The sequence below is a fragment of the Hylobates moloch genome, unplaced genomic scaffold, assembly GCF_009828535.3.
Source record: "Hylobates moloch isolate HMO894 unplaced genomic scaffold, HMol_V3 SCAFFOLD_21, whole genome shotgun sequence".
Taxonomy (NCBI): Eukaryota; Metazoa; Chordata; class Mammalia; order Primates; family Hylobatidae; genus Hylobates; species Hylobates moloch.
Window position 1 is genome coordinate 30,792,397 of NW_026652296.1, and position 21,149 is coordinate 30,813,545.

The window sequence follows — 21,149 nt, forward strand, 5'->3', positions numbered from 1 at the left end:
CCTGGGCCAGCACTCTCTCCTCAGATGGAGGCAGCAATGGCCTGAAGTGCAGATCACTGACCTAGGGCTCAGAGCAGAGGCCAGAACCACTGGGCCGGCCGGCGTTCCAGCCTCCCCAGACTGCTCCCCACCTTGGGACTCAGGAGCTCGGTCAAGGTCACAGGCTGGAGGAGAGACGGGGCTGGGTGCAAGGTGGCAGAGGGCAGTATGGGTTCTGTGTCTGTCTGTTCATCCCAGGCCTTCCCGTCATCCCTTTCCTCTTGGCACTTCTGGGTGTGTCAGTCATTATTCCTGTGAGGCAGCTAAGCCCGGCAAGCTCAGTGCTGGGGTAGGAGGGCCTGCCTGAGTCCCAGCTCCCAGCTGGAGAATCCACCAGCACAAAAAGAGGAGGCAGGGGCAGAAGCCCAAGGGGGCTCCCCCAGCCTTCCAAGGTGAGGCCATCTCATCTGCAGGCTGGGAGGCAGGGCTGGACTCAGGAACCCACAGCTTACTGAAAAAGCCAGAGGCCATGACTGCCCCCAGAAACTTGACCCAAGTTTCTCTGGGACCCTCGGGCCCAACTTCTGCTTTGCACTATGTTCACTTTGGGGTTGGTTCTCAGTCATCCAAGGGTCTCCAGTGAGGTTGTTGCTTGCTGTCTGAGATGAGGGTTCCTAAACCTTAAATAAACCTCTCTGCCTCTGGAGGAGGGTGGGGGATTCTGGCAGGATGAATCGCAGGATGGCGCGTACTGAAGCCACGATGTTCGTCCAGGCCAAAGCAGGGTGCCCTGGGATAGGTTTCCCAGACAGGGGTGTGGCAGAGCGGGCAGGTGCCCTGCAGCCTCCCTGCTCCCAGCCCAAGGCCAGTCGGCCTGGGAAGTTCACTGCCCCAACTCTTTTCCCGGGACCATACTGAGTCCCCCAGTCACGCTGCTGACATTCTTATTACCATTATTATTTTACCAAGTAAACACTCCTCTTCCCCCACAGGGGTTACACCCATCTGGTTGTCCCACCCACTCTTCAGAGGCTGGGCCCCACATCTTGGGGGTTGGAGGGACCCTGTGTCTTACTCGCCCCTCTGGCCTAAGGGCCACACTGGTTCTCTGCCAAGGTTGCTTGCCCTCACCCCAATGCTCCAACAGCCATTGCCTGACTCATGGGCTCTGCCCTTCTGCTTGGTGCCCTCCACACGAGGCGGGGCACCTGCATGCACTGGGAGGGGTCGGCTGGCCCAGCCCTCGGGGCAGGAGCCCCCTCTGCCACACGCTTTGTGCCTCCAAAGCTCCCCCTGCCTTGGTCAGGGCCTCAGACCAGCCAACCTTTGTGGAATATGCCCCAGCCCAGCCAAACCAAACCCAGATGCCTGAGGCCTGGCTGGGGCTGTCCGCGCGGGACACTGTGGCCATGCCACGGAGGGGGCAGTGGACAAAACCAATCCAAAGCCAAGCCGGGACTGGCCGCGGACCCAGCCTCCTGTGCCGCGCACTCATGGAGCTGCGTAGTCTCCTTAGACATAGTCAAAGCTTTGCCGAGAAAAGAAATCTATGAACTATATTTGACAACATAAAATCTCTCTATTTTTCACCACTGGAATTTAGTCAAGCTTCAAGCCCCTGTGCTCCTGTCTGTGTCTTGCGTCTGTGGCCTTCCTATCGTGTCTTGTGTTTTGGTGGATGTGACAGGGCTGGGGCCACAGTCTACTCTGTCTCTGCTGCTAGAGAAGCCACCTGTGGAGGAGTGGACTGTGGTTGGGCCTGAGGCCTGTGGAGGAGGTGAGTGTAGCCAGCAGCAGCCCTCTACTCCTGTTCTGGCCTGAGACCACCGGTGTGGGTCATGAGGGCCCTGGCCCACAGTGTTGAGGGTCCTCTCTTTCAGGGGTTCTCCTGGGGCCTTCGATGGGCTTTTCTTCTTGTCAGTGGAGGGAGCAGCTCCCCACTCAGCCCTGGGACAGGCCCTGGGACTGTGGCGGCTGGTGGCCCTGGTCCAGCTCTGGAGTGCGTGTGTGTGTGCTCAGATCCCGCATCTATGCAAAGGTGCAGGCTGCCTGTGCGGCTCCAGGCGGTGGAGGTGCGGCAGCTGCTGCTCAGGTGCCATGCCCTGAAGAGGTAGGGTACAGATGGGGCTGGGAGGGCAAAGATGGGGCAGGGCCTCCCCCTGAGAGAGCCTCACCCTCCACAGCGACCCTTTTCCTTCCTGCCTAATACCTCCTCCCATTGGGCTGCGACCTTTTCCTCCTGCCCTCAGCCTCTGAAACAGAAATCTTTGGGGCTTCCCCTTTCCCCAGCGTCTGGCCAGAGCTGATGAGGTCCTGAGGAACAGAGTTCCCAGGAACCACCTCTGGAGCCTAGCTGCCAGACGTGGCTTCTTCTGAGTTCTAGGGCTCGGGCCAGAGTGGCCCTACTGCCCGGCCAGTCCAGGCTCAGGCAGGAATCAGACGCTGGGGCCCGGGCTCTGCACAGAGAGCTGGGCTTGAGTGGAGTTTATTGTAGATTTCTCCCAAGGGGATCACTTAGCTTCTCACTGACACACCCTTCCCAGTTGCCACAAGCGCAGGCTATCTTACAGCACTATGGGGAGGGGGTGGGACAAACTGCAAGGTTCTGGGGCCAAGGCCTACCCAGGGGCCTCTGCCCAGAGAACTCACAACCCCCTCTCTGACCTAGGGGACAATGCAAACGGGTCACAGTGCACTCCCATATTAGGCCATCCCCTTCACGAAGAATTCAGGGGATGTGGGAAGTGGGGAGGCGGGGAGGGATCTTGACTCTTGTCTCCTTTGTCCTTTTGTTCAGACAGAGTTTTACCTGCAGCAGACAACTCTGAATTAAAGCATGAAAACATAGCAAGCCCCTTGGCCTGTTTTCTTTATACTGGGTGGTTTCTCTAAGTGGGGCAGTGGGAGGGCTCACACCGTCTTCCTCCAGTGCAGGGGTCACAACACTCGCACAGGAAAAAGCCACGCGGGCAGCGATCATCTCTGACGTGCAGGGAAGCAGAGAGCTGCGTGGGGCTGAGGCACCACTGCCCTCTTGGGGTCAGGCTCAGGGTCTGGAGCCACCTCCCCCTGCCCCCACATGGTACACCCTGCTGGGCACCATGAGCACATCGCGTTTCACCCTCCCCAACACCCCCTGAAGTGGCTTCTCATGCCCACTTTGCAGAAGCAGAAGCAGCCACGGTCACACGGGGGGTGCCCCAAAGCCAGTGCTCCCTCTGCCAGCCCCACTGCCCCACAGTCCTAGCCCGTCCCCACAGTTCCATCCTGTCCCCAGTTCCAGTCATCCCCGCGCCAGGCTGGCAGGCGGCACGTGACAGAGGCAGAGCCGAATCATGGCTCTCAGAGGCCACATGTAGAAAAGGCCCCGGTCTCACCACGGTTTAAGAGGAAACCAACCCTGGCACGTCAGGGGACCAAGGATTCCAGAATTTTCAATTACCTTTTTATTTCATTTTCGATAGTTTTGGGGGAATCAATTACCTTTGCGGACAGGGTTTTGTTTAAAATCAGGTCTTTATTGAAAAGATAGTCAAGGCTGACAACTTATGCAGTCTGTGACAAAGAGCAAGTCAAGGCAAGGAAAAAGCTCTCACAAAGAACGTAGCTCTGTTCTCTTAAAATGTATGACTGTTTTCCTGGTAGAGCGAAATTTCTTGAAAGGGGCCCAGTTGCACCTTTAAGCAGTGCTTAAACAGCCTGCCTCTGTGTCCAGCATTTAAATCGGCACAAGAGAATCGGCTGCCTGTGGGCCCTGCCTGAGCCTCAGCCCAGCTTGGAGTCTGAGGCTCCAAGGAGGCCTGTGTGTATAAGCGACAGACCCACGCCATCCCATGGTCACCCTCCTGGACACGCCCCCCTCAAGGCAGCCCCCACCTTAAGCAGCAGGCCGGCTGCAACCCATCATCCGAGGGTGGTTGCCCTTTGCTGCAGGAGGGCGGGAAGCCCGCCCTGCCCGCCCTGCCCTCCAGTGGCTTCAGGCATCTGGGATGGAGTGGTCCATGGTGTGGCGGAGCAGGATTGGAGACAACCTGGATACAGCAACAACGGTGGCCAAGTTGGCAGCTCCTTCTCTCTGCCCGCCAGCAACCTCCACCCCCTTCTGAGCCAGTGCATCCCATGTGGGCCTTCGCTCCCAGTTCTAAGACTTTTGAATCACCAGAAGCCACAAGCTACCTTGGAGGGAGGGGAAGGGAGGATGGAGCTGGCTGAGTCTGTGCCCTGTGTCAGCGCTGAGAAAGTGGAGGTGGCTGAGCCAGGTGCACCTGGGAGGCCAGGAGGTGAGGGGGATGGCAGAGGAGGGGTGAGGAGGGGTGCAGCCTTACCTTTTGACCATGTGCTCATAGATCACACTGGGGATGATGGTCAGGGTGACAACGTTCCCAGCCGTGGCCAGAATCTCCATGATCTTTTTGTCCTAGAGAGAAGGCAAGTAAGCGATCACCCTAAGGATTGGGGACCAGGGGCAACTCTACAGGCCCCTCTGTGGAGGGGTCAGCATGGCCACTGCTAGAGGACACCACTGATGCCTGACTGCAGGGCAGGGCTGCCTCGGACCCCGAGCCTGTCAGGTGAGGGTCCCAGCAGACTCCCAGGTAAGGTCTTGCTTGAGTGAGAACGTGAGTCTCCCACCTAAGGATCTCCTTGGTCAAATGAGCATGCCTCTTCCCACCCTCAGCTTGAAGGCCAGCGGTGTGAGCCTGACGCATAACAGGGCCTCATCAATGCGGTTCTCCTCCCCCTTCCAAGGGCTCCCAGAGACTCACCAAGCCCACAGCCACGTTTGAGTTCTGGCCTCAAAGCATAAATACCTCCCCATGCTGGGGGAGGTATTAGGCGTACCCATCCACCCTCTGGCTCCTGCTGTCACCAGGGCCATAAGGGTCCTCCTCCTCTTACATCCTCTTACATTTGCTTGCTTGATAAAAAGAGATGGGCCTGAAAACACCACTTGGATCATGGGAAGAACAAGAAATTAAAAGTCTCTATGCAAAGCGTGCCAGGCAGTCCAAACACTAACATTGTGGCCACAGAAGAGCCTCTGGCCCTCACTCAGAGCCTATTGACCTTTACTTTACACATGTATGTAATCTGGTTATGTGTTTTCTTGGTTGTTCAAAAATAAGTGTGAGAAGATGTGCTAGACAGGACCAGTGATGGCCACAGGTGGAAATAAACTTTGAAAAGACAAATGATCTCAAGAAGTGTGGCTGGCTGAGACAAACCCAGTTCTGAAGAGCCTCATGACTCTATGGATTTCTGAATAACAATTTTCTAAAACATTCCTACTACTGAACATGATCCACTATGCCAAAAAAGTGCCATACAGAGCAAGGAGGTGCCCGTGCAGCCAGCAATAGCTATTATTTATTAAGCACCTACTATGTGCCTAGCACTTTTTTTTTTTTTTTGGAGACAGGGTCTCTCTCTGTTGCCCAGGCTGGAGTGCAGTGGCATGATCATAGCTCACTGCATCCTTGACCTCCCAGACTCAAATAGTCCTCCCACCTCAGCCTCCTGAGTAGCTAGGACTACAGGCGTGCACCACCACGCATGGCTAATTTTTTAGTTTTTTTTTGTGGAAAGAGGGTTTCACATTGCCCAGACTGGTCTCGTACTCCTGGACTTAAGTGATCCTCCTGCTTTGGCCTCCCAAAGCACTGGGATTACAGACGTGAGTCACCGCACCCAGCCCTACGAACACCATCTTACTGAACCCTCACAGCAACCTTAGGAAGAGGACACTGAGGCTCAGGTGGGGTAAGCGAGCTGCTCAAAGACCTGAGCCCTCCCACCACCCGGCAGTCCCTCCCTGGCGCGGCCACCAGCCTACCTTCAGCCCGATAACATTCTGCCCGTCCACCTCACACACGTAGTGGTTGGTGAGGAGCCCGTTGCGGGCTGCAGAACTCCCTTTGACCAGAGAGACAATCTTCCCCTTCCTGATCACGAAGCCGACGTGGCCCATGCTGTCCTTGTGCATGGTGACAGTCCGCTGGAACGGCCTGGCAGGAGGGACAGTGAGCTGTCCTGGGGACATGGCTGGGGTCAGACGCAGAGGCTGCCCGGGCCTGGCTACTCACCTGTCCCGAACCACCATGACAATCTTATCGCCTGATGCCTTCTTCACCACCTGATGGGCTTTGTGTGAGCTCCACCCAGCACAGTCACACCCGTCAATCTGCAGAATCTGGTCCCCAAAGCGCAGCCCCACAAGGGATGCGGGGGTGTTGGCCTGGACCAACTGCACAAAGAGCCCCTGGGGGAGGCAGGGCCCCAGAGTCAGCGTCCCTGGCCCACCCTAGGCACAGATCCCTCTTCCAAGCTGCTGTTTTCCTCCTGATACTCCAGGAGCCTACAGGGTGCCAGGGACACAGCTCTGCATGGCAGGCACCAAGGTTACCCCATTTACCGGGGAGGAAACACTCTAGGCCTCATAGTTAGGAAGCAGGTGAGTCAGGATTTCAACCCTGGCCTGGGGCTGCACTCCGAAACACTCTACTGTACCATTCACGAAGGCATAGGCTTCCCTGGCGTCCGCTGTCTACACCGTCGCCTGGAAGCTAGATGCCCTGGGCAGTGAAGGGCAGGTGGGGAAGTGAGGCTCCTCCGAGCGACGGAAGAGGCCGGTAGAGGGCCCTGCGCAACCCAGCACCAGCCTCGCCCGGGCCTAGGGGAGGAGGCACTGGGGGCAAGAGCCTGGCCGCTGTGGTTAGGAGGCCCGCACTGCACCTTCCTTACTGTGGACCGGACCTCTGAGCTCTGAGGCCTGGCGGGAGAGTGCGTGCAGCTCGAGCTCCTCTTCCCACCCAGCCCCTGCGCCCTACCTGGTCGACCTTCCGCAGCCTCAGCCCGGTCTTGCCGCGCTCGTCCTTGCACAGGTGGATCTCGCGCACCCCTGGCTTGATCTCCGCTCGCCGCACGCCCAGGCTGTACCCGGATACCGGTGCCACCATCTGGCCGGGCCCGGGGCCCGAGACCGCTGTCTGCAGACACCAGGGAGCAGAGGGTCAGCCCGGCCCGTGGGGACCCTGTGCCTCAGGAGACACTGGAGTGGGGGTAGGGATGGGGAAAGGAGGATGGAGCCGTCCCCGGGTCCCACCACATCCCCAGTCCACACTTCTCCCCTAGGGGCGAGAGGAGACGTGGCTCCACGAGGCCACTAGGGGGCGTCAAAGTCCATGACCCTAAAAAGCCAGGGAAATGGGGAGAGAAGGGGCACAGATACAGCAAGAGGCCCTTCATTTTCCAAGGGAAACTGGCATCAGGAAAAGACTCCTTTAAAACCCACTTAAAATAGAAAAAGTCACAGTAAATAGTGAGCAGCAGGGGATAAAAGGACTGGATTTTTGTCTTAAAAAATGTAAAAATATAAAAATTAATGATGCAGAAGAAGGCAAGGAACTTCACTCTCCCAACACTGTTAAAGATGGTACTGGAAGACCTAGCCAGCACAGCAGGCAAGAAAAGAGGGGGGGGGTCACACAGATCAGAAGAGAAGAAATAAAACGGTCCCTATTTATAGATGGCATGATGGTCTACTAGAAAATCCCGAAGAATCTACAAATAAACTCCCAGATCAAATAAAAGAGTTTAGCAAGGTCCTGGGATACAAAATTAACATATAAGATTCAATTGTACTTCTGTATACTAACAATGAACACACGTAAACTGAAATTTAAAACACAACACCAGGCTGGGCGTGGTGGCTCATGCCTGTAGTCCCAGCACTTTAGGAGGCCGAGGCCGAGGTGGATCACTTGAGCTCAGGAGTTCAAGACCAGCCTGGGCAACTGTTGAAACCTCCTCTCTACTAAAAACACAAAAATTGGCTGGGCTGGTGGCAAGCACCTGTAGTCCCTGCTACTCAGGTGGCTGAGGTAGGAAAATTACATGAACCTAGGAGGTGGAGGTCGCAGTGAGCCAAGACTGAGCCACTGCTCAGTCCAGCCTAGGTGACAGAGCAAGACTCCACCTCAAAAAAAAAAAAAAAAAAAAAAAAAGAAATACAATACAATACCACTTACAATCACTCAAAAAAAAAAAAAAAAAAAAAAAAAAAAGAAGCCGAGCTCAGTGGCTCACTCCTGTAATCCCAGCATTTTGGGAGACCAAGGCCGGAGGATTACTTGAGGCCAGGAGTTCAAGACCAGCATGGGCAACAAAGCAAGACTCCCATCTCTATTAAAAACAAAAACAAAACAAAACTTAAAAATAAGAACAACAAAAAGAAATACGTGTAAATCTAACAAAACACATACAGAAATTGTATGCTGAAAACGACAAAATACTGATAAAAGATATCAAAGAAGACCTAAATAAATGGAAGATTCTCTGTATTCACGGGTTGAAAGAATTAGTAAAGCTGTCAATTGTCGCCAAATTGATATACAGATATAACACCATTTCTATTAAAATCTCTACAAGATGTTTTGTAGATCCAGGCAAGGTTAATCTAAACTTCATATGAAAAGACAAAGGAATTTAGAATAGCTGAAACAATTCTGACAAAACGAATAGCGAGAAGAATCACTACCAAATTTCAAGACTTATTATATAGCTACAATAATCAAGACAGTGTGGTATTGGTGAAGGGATAGACAAGTATCGGTGGAACAAAGTAGAAAATCCAGAAATAGCCTCAAATGAGTAAAGTCAACTGCTTTTTGCAAGAGTGCTTTCAACAAATGGTGTTGGCTGGGCGCAGTGGCTCATGCCTGTAATCTCAGCATTTTGGGAGGCCAACACGGGGAGATCAGCTGAGGTCAGGAGTTCAAGACCAGCCTGGGCAACAGGGTGAAACCTCATCTCTACAAAAATACAAAAATTAGCCGGGAGTGCTGGAACATGCCTGTGGTCCCAGATACTCAGGAGGCTGAGATGGGAGGATCACTTGAGCCCGGGCGGTGGAGGTTGCACTGAGTCAAGATCATGTCACTGCACTCCAGCCTGGGTGACAGAGTAAAATCCCATCTCAAAACAAACAAACAAACAAAACAACAAAAAAAGCAAATGGTGCAACCATGGCAAAAATACGAACTTTGACTGAAACCTAACTCCTTACAAAAAAATTAACTCAAATTCAATCATAAATTTAAACGCAAAACATAAAACTATAACCATTTTAGAAGAACACGAAGGAGAAAATCTTTCTGACTTAGGGCTTGTTAAATATTTATTTACAAAGTATGAGCCACAAAAGAAAAAAAAATCAATAAACTGGACCTCATCAAAATTCAGAACTGTTAAGCTACAGACTGAGAGAAAATATAAACCACATATCTGACAAAGGACTTTAGAATATATAAAGAACTCCCAAAACACTACAAACAAGCCCCAGCCTGGCCAACATAGCAAGACCTTGTCTCTACAAAAAATAAAAATAACAATAATAAGGGAAAATTAGCTGGGCGTGATGGTGTGCACCTGTGGTCCCAGCTACTCGGGAGGCTGAGGTGGGTGGATCACCTGACCTGGGAGGTGGAGGCTGCAGTGACCTGTGATTGCACCACTGCACTGCAGCCTGGACAATAGAGCGAGACCCTGTCTCAAAAAACAAGAAGAAAACAAGCCATTTAGAAAATGAGTAAAATATATGAAGAAACATTTTACCAAAAAGAATATACAGATGGTAATAAGCACACGAAAAGATGGTCCACATTATCAGGTGTCAGGGAAATGCAAATTAAGACCATGATGAGCCATCACTACACCTATCATAGTGGCTAAAATATAAAATAGTAATAACACCAAATTCTGGTGAAGACATGAAGAAACTGGAGCACTCATGTATTGCTCACAGCAAAGTAAAATGGTACAGCCACTCCAGGAAATAGTTTGGCAGTTTCTTCTTGAGACAGGGTCTCTCTCTGTCACCCAGGCTGGAGTGCAGTGGTGTGATCTTGGCTCACTGCAGCTTCCACCTCCTGGGCTCAAGCAATCCTCCTGCCTCAGCCTCCTGAGTAGCTGGGACTACAGGCACAAGCCACCATACCTGGCTAATTTTTGTATCTTTTTGTAGAGATAGGATTTCACCCTGCTGCCCAGGCTGGTCTCGAACTTCTGGGCTCAAGTGATCCACCTGTCTCAGCCTCCCAAAGTACTGGGATTGCAGGCATGTGCCACCACACCTGGTGGCAGTTTCTTTAAAAAATTTAAACATCCATTTGTCATACAGCCCAGCAATTGCACTTTGGGCATTTATCCTAGAGAAATGAAAACCATGTCTATACAAAAACCTGTATAAGAATAACTTTGTTTATAACCACCAAAAACTGGAAACAACTTAGCTATTCTTCAACAGGTTAAACAAACCCTGGTACATTCACATCATGGAATACTACTCAGCAGTAAAAAGGAATGAACTATTATTGACACACACAACGGCCTGGATGGAGCTAGAGGGTACTGTGCTGAGTGAAAAAAGCCAACCTCAAATGGTCACATACTGCACGATTCCACTTATATAACATTCTGAAATGACAAAATTATAGAGATGGAAAACAGAGGGCTGGATGCCAGGGATTAGGGAGGGTGGCGAGCAGGCAGGCATGACTATACAGAAGCAGCCTGGGAGGGAGGTGATTGTGGTGATGAACTAGTTCTGTATAGATTGCGGTATTGGTTACATGAATCTACACACTGATGAAATGACATAGAACTAGAGACACACTGTACCCGCGTAAGACTCCTGGTTTTGATAGTGTACTACAGCTATGGAAAACGTAACCATTGAGGAAACTGGGTGAAGGGTACTAACAAGTTCTGTGTACTCACTTTGCATCTTCCTGGGAATCTACTGTTTAACAATAAAAAGTTAAAAGACATACAAAATTTTAAATTATAAAAATGTATTCATCATCTTATATTTTATCAAAATTAAGGTTGAATGCATTTATATCTTAATTATAGGAACAAAGAGTGATGACAGTGGGGCTGCCTACAGAAGGACCTTCTTTGCTTCATGTCTGCCTTTCACAGCACGACCATGAACGGGGGCCACTGTGGAGAAACACCCCAGGGTGCCATCAATTCTTCTCAGGGTCCCACATGGCCTCATCCTTGTGGATTTTCTCCTGTCAGATCCTTGTTTTGGCAGTGGCTTTGTATGTGTCTGTGACAGTTCTCTATCATCATATCCATCAACTTCATGAAATTCCCCAGCCTTAGAAAACTTTGCAGTTTGTACTTTCAGTTTCATTGGCTCAGGATGAGCCTGGCAGGAAGACTGACAGGTGGGACGCAGGGATACTAGAGCTAACTGGCAAGGGGCTTAGGTGGGGACTGGTTCTACATGTAAATATGTTTTCAGTAGCATATATTTCTGTGATGGTGTCTTTTGCTCCCCGAAGCCATGTTGTTTAATTTGGGGACCAGAGCTGGGTGACGAGCTCCTGCCCTCTCGGCTCTGCTTATCCATGCAGGCAGCCCTGCTTTTGATGCCCCCAGGTTGATGCTGGGCTTAATGACCTCCCTTCTCATCCAGCTCAGGCCCAAGGTCAAAGGGCAAGCCCTGGTTCTCCAGCCCCAAGGCTTGTGGGAAGATCTGAAACCATGAAAGCCCACAGTGGTTTTCATGAAGCCTCAAAATGAACGGTGCCATCGAGAAACAGCCACCAGAGTGCTGGGGAGAGGGGAGGTCCAAGCACCGAGAGAAAGAAGGTCTGTTGAAATGGCAAGACCAGGAAAGAGGGAGGATTGGGAGGTTCTGTGCCTGCAGCAGGCAGAAGCCAAATACATACACTGTCACCCTCCGGAATCTGAAGCAGGCTCTGCTGGACTTCTTGGCTGGAGAGGGAAAGACCCATATAATTTTCCAGTTCTGCCAAGTTTGGGTACAAAACTGATAGGGAAAGAAGGAAGAATAAATGTGTTATTCGAAGACATATGCTTCCCTATACCTGCCTGGCTTCCCTGTGGCTGCTCATTTTTATTAAGAAATGGAGCCTGGGAATGGTGTTTATTTCCAAGACTGGGGGGTATCCCCAGGAACACTCACTGGTGAACGCTCCTCGGAGGGCCCAGGTGCAGGGTGGGACACCGAGTCCTCATGCACCACTTTGCTATTCAACTCCACTGACTTTATTTGACACCCAGAAACCTCTGCATCCCTCAGCGAATGGTTCCCACCAGGACTGGCAGGGTCCTAATCCCTTCTTATAAGGATTTGTGTCCTTATAAGAAGAGAAAACAGAGGGTTCATGCATGCGCTCTCATGCTGTATCTCTCTCGTGTTCTTGTTCTCTCTCTCTCTCTCTCTTTAGCAAGTGCACTGAGGAAAGGCCATGTAAGGACTCAGCCAGAGGGTGGCCATCGGCAAGCCAGGAAAGGAGCCCTCACCAGAAACTGAACTGGCCAGAACCTTGATCTTGGGCTTCCAGCCTCCAGAGCTGTGGGAATATACATTTCTGCTGTTGAAGCCATCCAGCCTATGGTATTTTGTTACGGAAGCCTGAGCTGAATAAGGCAAGTGGGGTTCTGGCCCCTGGTCTCTTTAAGCCGCTATCTGCCATCCACTTCTCCCCCACCTGCCCCCACCCCAGGCCAGCCACAGTTCCAGCAAGGAAGTCTGACAAGTGTGGTATTTCATTCCTGGGGTCACATGAGATCGGATCATCAGAATGGTGCTGAGGTGACTGAAGTCGTTTATATGGACAAAGGCCCCACAAATGATATCACATTCTCAAGGTAGCCTTGCTGGGGGCATCAGAGAAGCCACAGATTCCCTAACTTGAGCTGGGTTTGGAAGGATAAACAGGGGTTCGCCAAGCAGTCAAGGAGGGAGGGGAACAGCATGGGCACGGGCTCTGGGAGGTGAGGTGACTCAGCCCAGCTCACCCAGGCAGTAAAAGGTGGGTGGCAACTGGAAGCCTGGTCCTCTCCTCCCACCATGTTCAGTCCTTAACCCTGGAGCCTCCCATACCTTTGGCATTGCCAAGCTTCCCTGATGACCTCTTCCCTGAAAAGACTTGGCACCCAAGAGCCCCTCATCCCAGCTCACTCACCTGGTGGTGGGGAAATGGCTGCTGCCTGGACTGGCAGGGCTGGCATCTTGGGTGAGGCTCTGGCCTGGGCCTGGGGAGGAGCAGGGAGCACTGGTCAGCTGTGGCCAGGACCCCAGGAACCCCAGAGCCTGGAGCTCCATGAGGCCAGGGTTTGTGCATTAGGAGTGTGAGTGGGCCTGGGGTGTGGGGGGAGTGTCCACCAACCCTCAGGGCTCAAGATCACGTAAACGTGGCCTCCGCAGATGTGTCTTTTCCTGGGAGGAAGCTCTGGGGGACTGTGACCCACCCTATGTCACAGCCCATTTACTGCCTGCAACAGGCAGAACATCAAGGCCCATCTCCCAACCAAGTTCTCAGCTGAAAAGTCTCAATTTCTCAAAACCCACTGGAACCACAGAGTGCTGGGATGGAGGAAGAAGGGGGCTTCTGGGGGCTGAGCAGACCATTGCCTATGCCCACTAGTCTTGTTTCCTCCGAAAGCCTGCCTTAGAGCATGGGGTCCGCCCATCCTGGAGGGAGGGAGAGCTGGGCCTGGGCAGGACAGAGCGGGCATGAGAGAGGTATGCGTGCGCTGCTTGGTCTTTTCCATTCTTGCTGTAACGCCATTGGCGTTGCCCCCTGGATGTCTTCTCTGCCCAGCAGGCCCTGCAGTGGAGACCTACATGCCCTGAGGCCTACGGGAATCTCCAAGTGGCCCCAATACCCAGCACCTTCCAGGGTAATCCCCAAAGTCCCTTTCAGGGAGTCCAGGCCAATGGGGCCTGGCAACTTACCTGAATGGCTTGGTCCACTTTTAGGTCCTCTAGAGATGGGTACAGGGATGCCATGGCTGATTCTCAGAACACCCTGCAGAGTGCAAAGGGTGGGGAAGGATAAGGATGCAGATGATGCCCCCTTGAAAGGAGGCACAGACATCCGCAACAGCGAGTGGGTTGGAACTTAATATTCAAACAGAAAGGCAGCAGGGCACTTAAAATCCCTCCCTGATCTCCGCCCCAATCCCCTCTTGATATTTGAACTCTGCTGTATTCCACCCATCTCCAGCCTCACTGTCAACTTTTAATCTTGGCCACAATGAAGTAAGACCAGTAGGAAATTTATAAAGACTCTCACACAAACTGTAGCAGAACTTAGACACTCAACAGGGCACTGCTCCAGAGGGAGGAGGGAATGGGGGGCGGGTGGAGAGGCACCATGAGCACTTATTTACTAAACACCTTCTCATTGTCCCAGGGAGAATCAGCAGGACCTCTGAGCAAGGTGCCCAGAGAAAGTGAAAGGAATGATGATCTCTCAAGAAATGTTTTATTCCCTTCCTGATGAAATGTGGGGAAGGAGCAGTCTGCCTTTCTGGGTTCCTTCCCTTTACCCACTAACCACTGGCTCTGTCACACCTCCAGGTTTCGCTGAGGCAGTCCACTCCAACTGGAGCCCCTGCCCAACCTCCTTGTCACCCTCGGTTCCTGTGGGACATGCCTCCCCTGGCTCCCAGGCAATACGGTCACTGCCCCCCCATCCAGGACCCTGCCCTCCGGGACAGCACTGGGCCAGCCTCTTGCCTGAACTCACCACTTGTCCTGACTGCAGTTCTGAGGGGTCAAGGTGTGTCCTATTCACCCCACTGAACGAACATGTGATAGGTACACATGATAAAGGAATGCCCGCTGGTGGCGCAGGAAACTGAGGGTCCTGTGCCTGAGTGATGTGACTCCAGGCTTCCCAGGATCAGATCCGCTGGGCACCTCCCTGAGTGACCACAGGCGCGCTGAGGTCATCCTCATCCATCACTGCTCCTTCTCCTCCCTCTGCACCTGCTGCCTTGACCCCTGTGTCATCCTTGGCCCCACCCCCACTATCCCTTCTTATCTGTCATCAAATCCCATCTCTCCCACATCCCATGTTGTGCAGGTCCCCATCATCTCCCTGGCCCTCTCCAGGTGCCACAACACCCTCCAAACATGCTGTTGCCTCCCCTCTTGCCCTCTTGCTGCTCTCCAGACAGCAGCCACCAGGCCCTTTGTGTACACACTTGGGATGTCATGCCCTGGCTGAAAGCCCCTCAGTGGCTCCCCTGCCTTGGGAATGTACTCTCCTTAAAGTGGCTCACAGGGCCTTCACGATTCCACCAGAGATTGGAACTGGTGGGCCCAGGGCCAGATGGAAATAGATTTTATTTGACCTTGTGGAGTACTGTAAACGTTCAGATTGGCAGCTTAAACACAAAGCTGAAGGTACTGTATTTAATAATCGAATTTCCCACTGCTCCTGAAAAACAGGAAGCTTTGGCAACCCTAGGCTGTAGCAGAGTAGCTACAATTGAGTAGCAGCAGACTCCAGGGTGACCCAGTCCACCATCCTCTATTGGCTGTTACACCCAGACCATTGTAATCGCTGGTGCCAAGTCCCAGTAGATATTTGTTTGCAACCCTTGTCTACCTCTCCAGCTTCATTTCTTGCCTTATGTCCTTTCAGCTGCTACTTTCAGCTCCAGCCACAATGAGCTACTTTCACGTCCTTGAATGTGATTCCCTCCTGTCTCTTTTGCATGTGTTATTCCTTCTATCTGGAATACCCCTCCTCTCCCTGCTCCTTGCTTGGCCAACTCCTAATAATTTTCAAGTCTCACATCAGCGAGCTCCTCTTACAGGAATCCTGCTTTGATTTGTGCTCCCCTTAGGCCCTGCTCCATGTCCTACTCCTGTTGCGTATTCACCACTCCTGTGATTGCCTCTTTACTTGTCTGTCTACCTCCTTAGGAGTTCCAAGATGGCAGGAACAGGGGCTTCTCATTTGCTGTGAAGCCTCTAACCCTTAGCATGGAGGCTAGCTCAATAATATTGCCAGAAGCAACGCATTCTACCTGGGCTTCCACTTTTCTCCTTGTAAAGTAAAGCTCTAGTATCCTAAGAACACCCACCTTCCTGGATGAAACAAGGACCAGAAATCCCAAATGTGCCTCTCACAGTCCTGTTTTATTATTATTTTGAGACAGAGTCTCACTCTGTTGCCAAAGCTGGAGTATAGTGGCGCGATCTTGGCTCACTGCAATCTCTAATTCCCGGGCTGAAGCCATCCTCCCACCTCAGCTTGCCAAGTAGCTGGGATATAGGTGCATGCCACCACACCTGGTTAATTTTTGTATTTTTTGTAGAGACAGGGTTTCAGCATGTTGCGCAAGCTGGTCTTGAACTCCTGGGCTCAAGCAATTTGCCCGCTTCGGTCTCCCAAAGTGTTGGGATTACAGGCGTGAGCCACTATGCCAAGCCTTTTGTTTTTAAAATCTGAACTAGTGCCAATATTTAAAAATCTGGAAATACAAAATTCGTCACTTCTTACTTGTATTGAAAAAATATGAACATTTGGCAAGGCAAGAGCTGGAATAGTGCATGGCAACACTCAGCCCGGCTGAGTCACAGCCTCCCTCGTAAATGGGGCTGTACGTGCTTTCCTGTTTCCCCAAGTGCCCATCAGCTCTTCACTGATTTACGTTGCCTGCTTGGTTCCTGGAGACAGCCAGTTCCAGACCCTTGCCCTAGCCTGGCCTTTGGGGTAGAAATGACCATCCCAACAGGACAGGAATTTCCTAGGAGGGGAGGGAGTCTGGCTCTGACTTCCTTTAGACCACCTGGGGGAGGAGCCCCCTTTGCTTATGGCCTTCCCCGCTGTGTACACATGCTATGAGATTTTTAATCTTGGGACAGCCCTCAGCAGCTATCATCTGCCAAATCATGACCTGCCACCAGGACCATACATGAACAGCAGATGTGAAAATAAGCAGCCACTCCTGCCCTGATTTTCCTAACATTTAAGCAGTAGAGCACTTATATTTTTGTCAGCTGTCCCCTGGGAGAGCAGGGAGTCAGAGATCCATTTCCTGGAAATCACTCCTGGGCCAGATCACATAACCCTTTTTCTGTGTCTGAGACCCTTTCACCACTGCCACCTTCTCTGGGTCCCATCTCAGTGCTGGGATGTGGGGAAGTGAGAAAACAGGTACAGTCGTTCCTTGGGCTAGGTTCCAGGACCCTCACTCCCCAACCCTTGGATACCAACATCCACAGATGCTTACGTCCCTTACATAAAGTGGCATAATATTTGCATATAACTTATGCACATTCTTCTGTATACTTTAAATCATCTCTAGATTACTTACAATACCTAATACAATGTAAATGCTAAACAAAGTTATACTTTATTTTTATTTGAATTTTTTGTTGTATTTTTATTTTTTTATTTTTAAATATTTTCTGTCTACAGTTGGTTGGATCCATGGATGCGAAACCTTGGGATAGAGAAGGCATACTGTATCCCCTGCCTTGTAGCAGCTCACAATATAGTGGGGAATGGTTCCCTGCCAGCGAACATGCTGTGCTTCATTCAATCATTCAAAACATTTGAGTGTCCACTGTGTGTCAGGCGTGCTGGTCCCTCTGCTTTGCACATCATCCTCCTTAGTGTGATGTTCCTTCAAGGCTCAGTTCAGATGCTACTTCTCTGCTTGGCTTTTCCAGGCTGCATGATACCCAGGCTGCCTGGCTGGGTCTTCCTGTGTATTCCACCCCTGACCTGTACTGCCCCTGTTGCCAAGCTATTTATCATATTATGTGATTAATATCTGGGTTTTTTCTTACACTGGACCTCACTCATAAGGGCAGGAGCTCTCTCCCGTTCACACACGATCATTCCCCACCACGACACTGCCCAGCTCACATATGCTAGCAAAAATTATTTGAGTGAATAAGTCAGTGGTTTTCCAAGGAACAGATTGGAAATTTATGTGGGTTTTTTTTTTTTTTTTTAGACAGAGTCTCGCTTTTTCGCCCAGGCCGGAGTGCAGTGGCGCGATCTCGGCTCACTGCAAGCTCCGCCTCCCGGGTTCACGCCATTCTCCTGCCTCAGCCTCCCGAGTAGCTGGGACTACAGGCGCCCACCACCGCGCCCGGCTAATTTTTTGTATTTTTAGTAGAGACGGGGTTTCACCGTGTTAGCCAGGATAGTCTCGATCTATATGTGGGCATTTTTGGGTGTCACAAGACTGAGGGGACAGTCATATCCCTGTCGGGGAGAGCAGGGATATGAAACTCCTGTAATGGATGGGACAGTCCATTACAGTCACCATAACAAATGGTCCTGTCCCGTACAGCTTTCAGATATCCTGCCAAACCTTCAAGTAAGCAAAAAATCTGTTATAATTGGTTGTGTATACAATCACAATGAATTTTTCCCTAGTTTTAATACACACTAGATTGTCTGGAAATGCATACATCAGGTTGATTGTGGGGAGTTACACTTTGCTCACCATTCTGGAAAATCACTGCCCACCCTGCTCACCACGGGTGAGTCACCCGAACAGCATGCCCACGTCTGTTACAGTGACTCCACGCTTTTATATAAATATATTTAGCCTTTGACTCAAGATGTCAGATATAAACTGTTGGCAAAATTCAGTTGAATATTGTCTTCTAGTAAATCTAAGCTGACTCCTAAGTTGGGTACAAGCATGATTGGGTGTAAGCCAGCCTCAGCTTTTACAAAGTGAAATGCATATTCTTTTATTAGAAATTACTTTCATTTCCCTGCCTTCTCCTTTATAAAGAAAGGGCATCATATTGATTTTTTACCCGGGGAACCATCACCTAGGCTGCAGCCTCAGGACGAACCTGTCCCTTCCCTCGGCCTCAATTTCCTGCTTTGGGAAACAGGAGCCACGAGCCACAAACTCCATCCACCGCGCCACAGGAGAGGTCCAACGCAACGGTTCCTAGGGCCTGCCTCCACCCCAGCCTCAGTTTCCCATCTGTCACATCATTCCATGATCTCGAAACGACTACAACCCTCTTCGCAGCCTCAAACCAGCCGGAAGCGACATCTTCCGGTTGCTACAGGTTACGGCAGTTGCTATGGGCTACGGCGCCTGCGCAGAAACCCCGCCAAGGGACGCGGCAACTTCTACAGCGCATGCGTTTCGCCCACCCGGGCCCGGGCGCGGTTAGGGGTGACTCCCACGATCCCTAGCGGCTGCGGAGTGGAAAATGGCGGCCTCCTTGCCGCTTGTGTTACTGGAGTCCACCCGGCCTCGTGCTTTCTCCGGGCGCCTGTAGCTGGCGCCGGCATCCACAAAAATAGATCAGGTAAAGCAGCAGAGTAAGGGATAGGAAGGGAAGGCTCGGTCGGGCTCCGCGGCCCCTCTTTACCGGATTGGAGGCTACGCGGGTGAAATCGAGCTTTAAACTCCCCTGGCCTCGGAACACCATTTGTAGCCTCCGAAGGAGGAGGACTTATAAGATTCTGTACTAAGGCAGCCGTGGGAAGGGAGGAGAGCCAGGTCGGCCCACGCGCTCCCGGCTGCTTTTGCTCTCCCTTTGGTTTCGGAAGCGTCAAGTCCCAAGGTATTTCCTACCAATTGTGACGTCACCCTTCCTCCCACCCTTTCTCACCCATTTCCTGTCTGGCCGTGACTTCTGACCCAGTGTTGAGCTAAAAATGCCCCGCCCCACTCTACGCAGATTCACCCCGGGTCCCACCCACCAGTGACTGAGTGATTGGGCTTCTGCTGCCTAGGGAAGGGTTCTTGGCTTGGCCAGGCAGATCAGTTCCCACAGCAAAATCAGACCGAAAGCCTGTTATGAGGGACTCAGGCAGTTGGATCTGGAGTATAGGAGGAAGGCTAGGGCAATCAGGAAGGTCTCCTGGAGGAAGGAAGAAGACCTTGACTGGCCGGCCGTGTAGGATGGATGTTCAAGTGGGAAGAGAGTGTGCTATTCCAGGGACAGGGAGTCCCAGGCCTGAGAGTCCAGTTGCCTTCTGGATCCCGTTTACCTCGCAGATTATCCAAACTGGACTCATGATTTTCCCCAGCTGTGCCACGCCTCCACAGCAGTCCCACTAAATCCACCCATGGGCTGTGTCAGAAATCTGGGAGTTATCCTCAGCTCCTCCCTTTCCTTTCTGAAGCCATACCTGGTTCTTGCCCTCAAATCTCTGTGACTTGACTTCTGGTAATGTTTCTGTTCTCACCACCTCATTCTTCTGCACACTCATCATGAAGTTCATTTATTCCAGACTACTTCAGGTTGAGTCCTAAAACTCAGCCTGCTAGTTCATGCCTCCATGCTTTTGCAGGTGCTGTTCCCTCTGTCTTAAGACTCATTCATGCCTTCTCTCTTTTCCTTGTTGTGAACTCTTCCTCCAATTCAAAGCTTTCCCCGACATGTACCCATGGAGATTGGCAAGCCTCCCTTCCCTAGACGACAGCATTTGTTATATTTGCCTCTTCATCATATATTCCACAAGTGTTTATTAATCACCTACTATGAGCAAGGCCTTCTGCATTTCCTGGGTTGGATTTCCACTGTGCTGTGTTTGTTTGCTCATCTCTCTCACTGGTCAGGAAATGTCACTCATTTGTTAACCCCCGTGCTGAGCACAGGGCCTAGCACACAACAGGCGTCCCATTACTATTTCTGAAAGGAGTGGAAAGCAGGCATTCTAGAGAGAAGAGAAAGCCTGATATCCTAAATATACAGTCTTTCTTCCCATGCCTGTCTGTGTTTGCAGTCAATAAGTAGAAAGTCTTTCGAAGAATAACCTGGGCCTGGAAAGGGAGAGAAACCATGGCCCTAACGAGTTAGATTGAAAGGCTGCCTGGCTCCTATAATCTGACAGTGGAAGTTTGCTCAGTTCTGTGCTGAGGGCTTCCCACAAGTAATTGGCTCCTCTGAAAGGAAAAGAACCCACCTAACCCCCTCTCCCAAAGGAATTTTCCTCTCCCACAGCCCTTTCCAGATTTCCATCCCTGAGCTTCTGTACTTTTTGATATTATAAGCAATAAAAACACCCACAACAAACCAATAGTTGGGCTTCGGAGATCAACAGGGCTGACAAGGGGACTTCAGCCCCCATCTTTGAACTTAGAGTGAGAACACTCTTTGGAACACTTTGTTCCAAAGAGCTGAAGTGATGGGACTCCCACTCGTTCCTGTGGACAGCTCATCCATCCTTTACAAGACAGTGCGCGGGAGGGAAGCGTGGGTTAGAGTGTTAGAGGAATAGCTCCTGGAAGGCCAAATTAGCCCAGGGATATGGTGAGTCTGAATAGAAGAAGCTGTTGCTAGGCCACCAGCATGTACCCCCGCTCCTCCTCTCAGGGCTGCACAGCGTGCTGGA

General features: G+C 51.4%; 1 protein-coding gene and 1 long non-coding RNA gene across 4 annotated transcripts in view; one reads left to right on the top strand and one right to left on the bottom strand.

The window, feature by feature from the left end:
- Window positions 1–3,410: 3,410 nt before the first annotated feature.
- SDCBP2 (syndecan binding protein 2) overlaps window positions 3,411–21,149 on the bottom strand; it is a 51,381-nt gene continuing 33,642 nt past the window's right edge. The window contains exons 1-9 of one of the 3 annotated variants that reach the window (XM_058432883.1): window positions 18,644–18,667; window positions 13,757–13,829; window positions 12,984–13,053; window positions 11,721–11,821; window positions 6,807–6,965; window positions 6,063–6,238; window positions 5,813–5,984; window positions 4,305–4,396; window positions 3,411–4,010 (exon numbers count right to left, since the gene is read on the bottom strand). In XM_058432883.1, coding sequence (XP_058288866.1) covers window positions 3,956–4,010; window positions 4,305–4,396; window positions 5,813–5,984; window positions 6,063–6,238; window positions 6,807–6,965; window positions 11,721–11,821; window positions 12,984–13,053; window positions 13,757–13,810 — 879 coding nt within the window. In that variant the 5' untranslated portion in view covers window positions 13,811–13,829; window positions 18,644–18,667 and the 3' untranslated portion in view covers window positions 3,411–3,955. Of the gene's footprint in view, window positions 4,011–4,304; window positions 4,397–5,812; window positions 5,985–6,062; window positions 6,239–6,806; window positions 6,966–11,720; window positions 11,822–12,983; window positions 13,054–13,756; window positions 13,830–18,643; window positions 18,668–19,177; window positions 19,293–21,149 lie in introns of those variants that run through there. The other 2 variants (XM_058432884.1, XM_058432885.1) reach the window with 2 other exon arrangements.
- The window catches only part of LOC131382201 (uncharacterized), a 52,997-nt gene continuing 50,791 nt past the window's right edge, over window positions 18,944–21,149 (top strand). The window contains exon 1 of the long non-coding RNA XR_009211461.1: window positions 18,944–19,114. This is a non-coding gene — a long non-coding RNA (uncharacterized LOC131382201). The remainder of the gene's footprint in view (window positions 19,115–21,149) is intronic.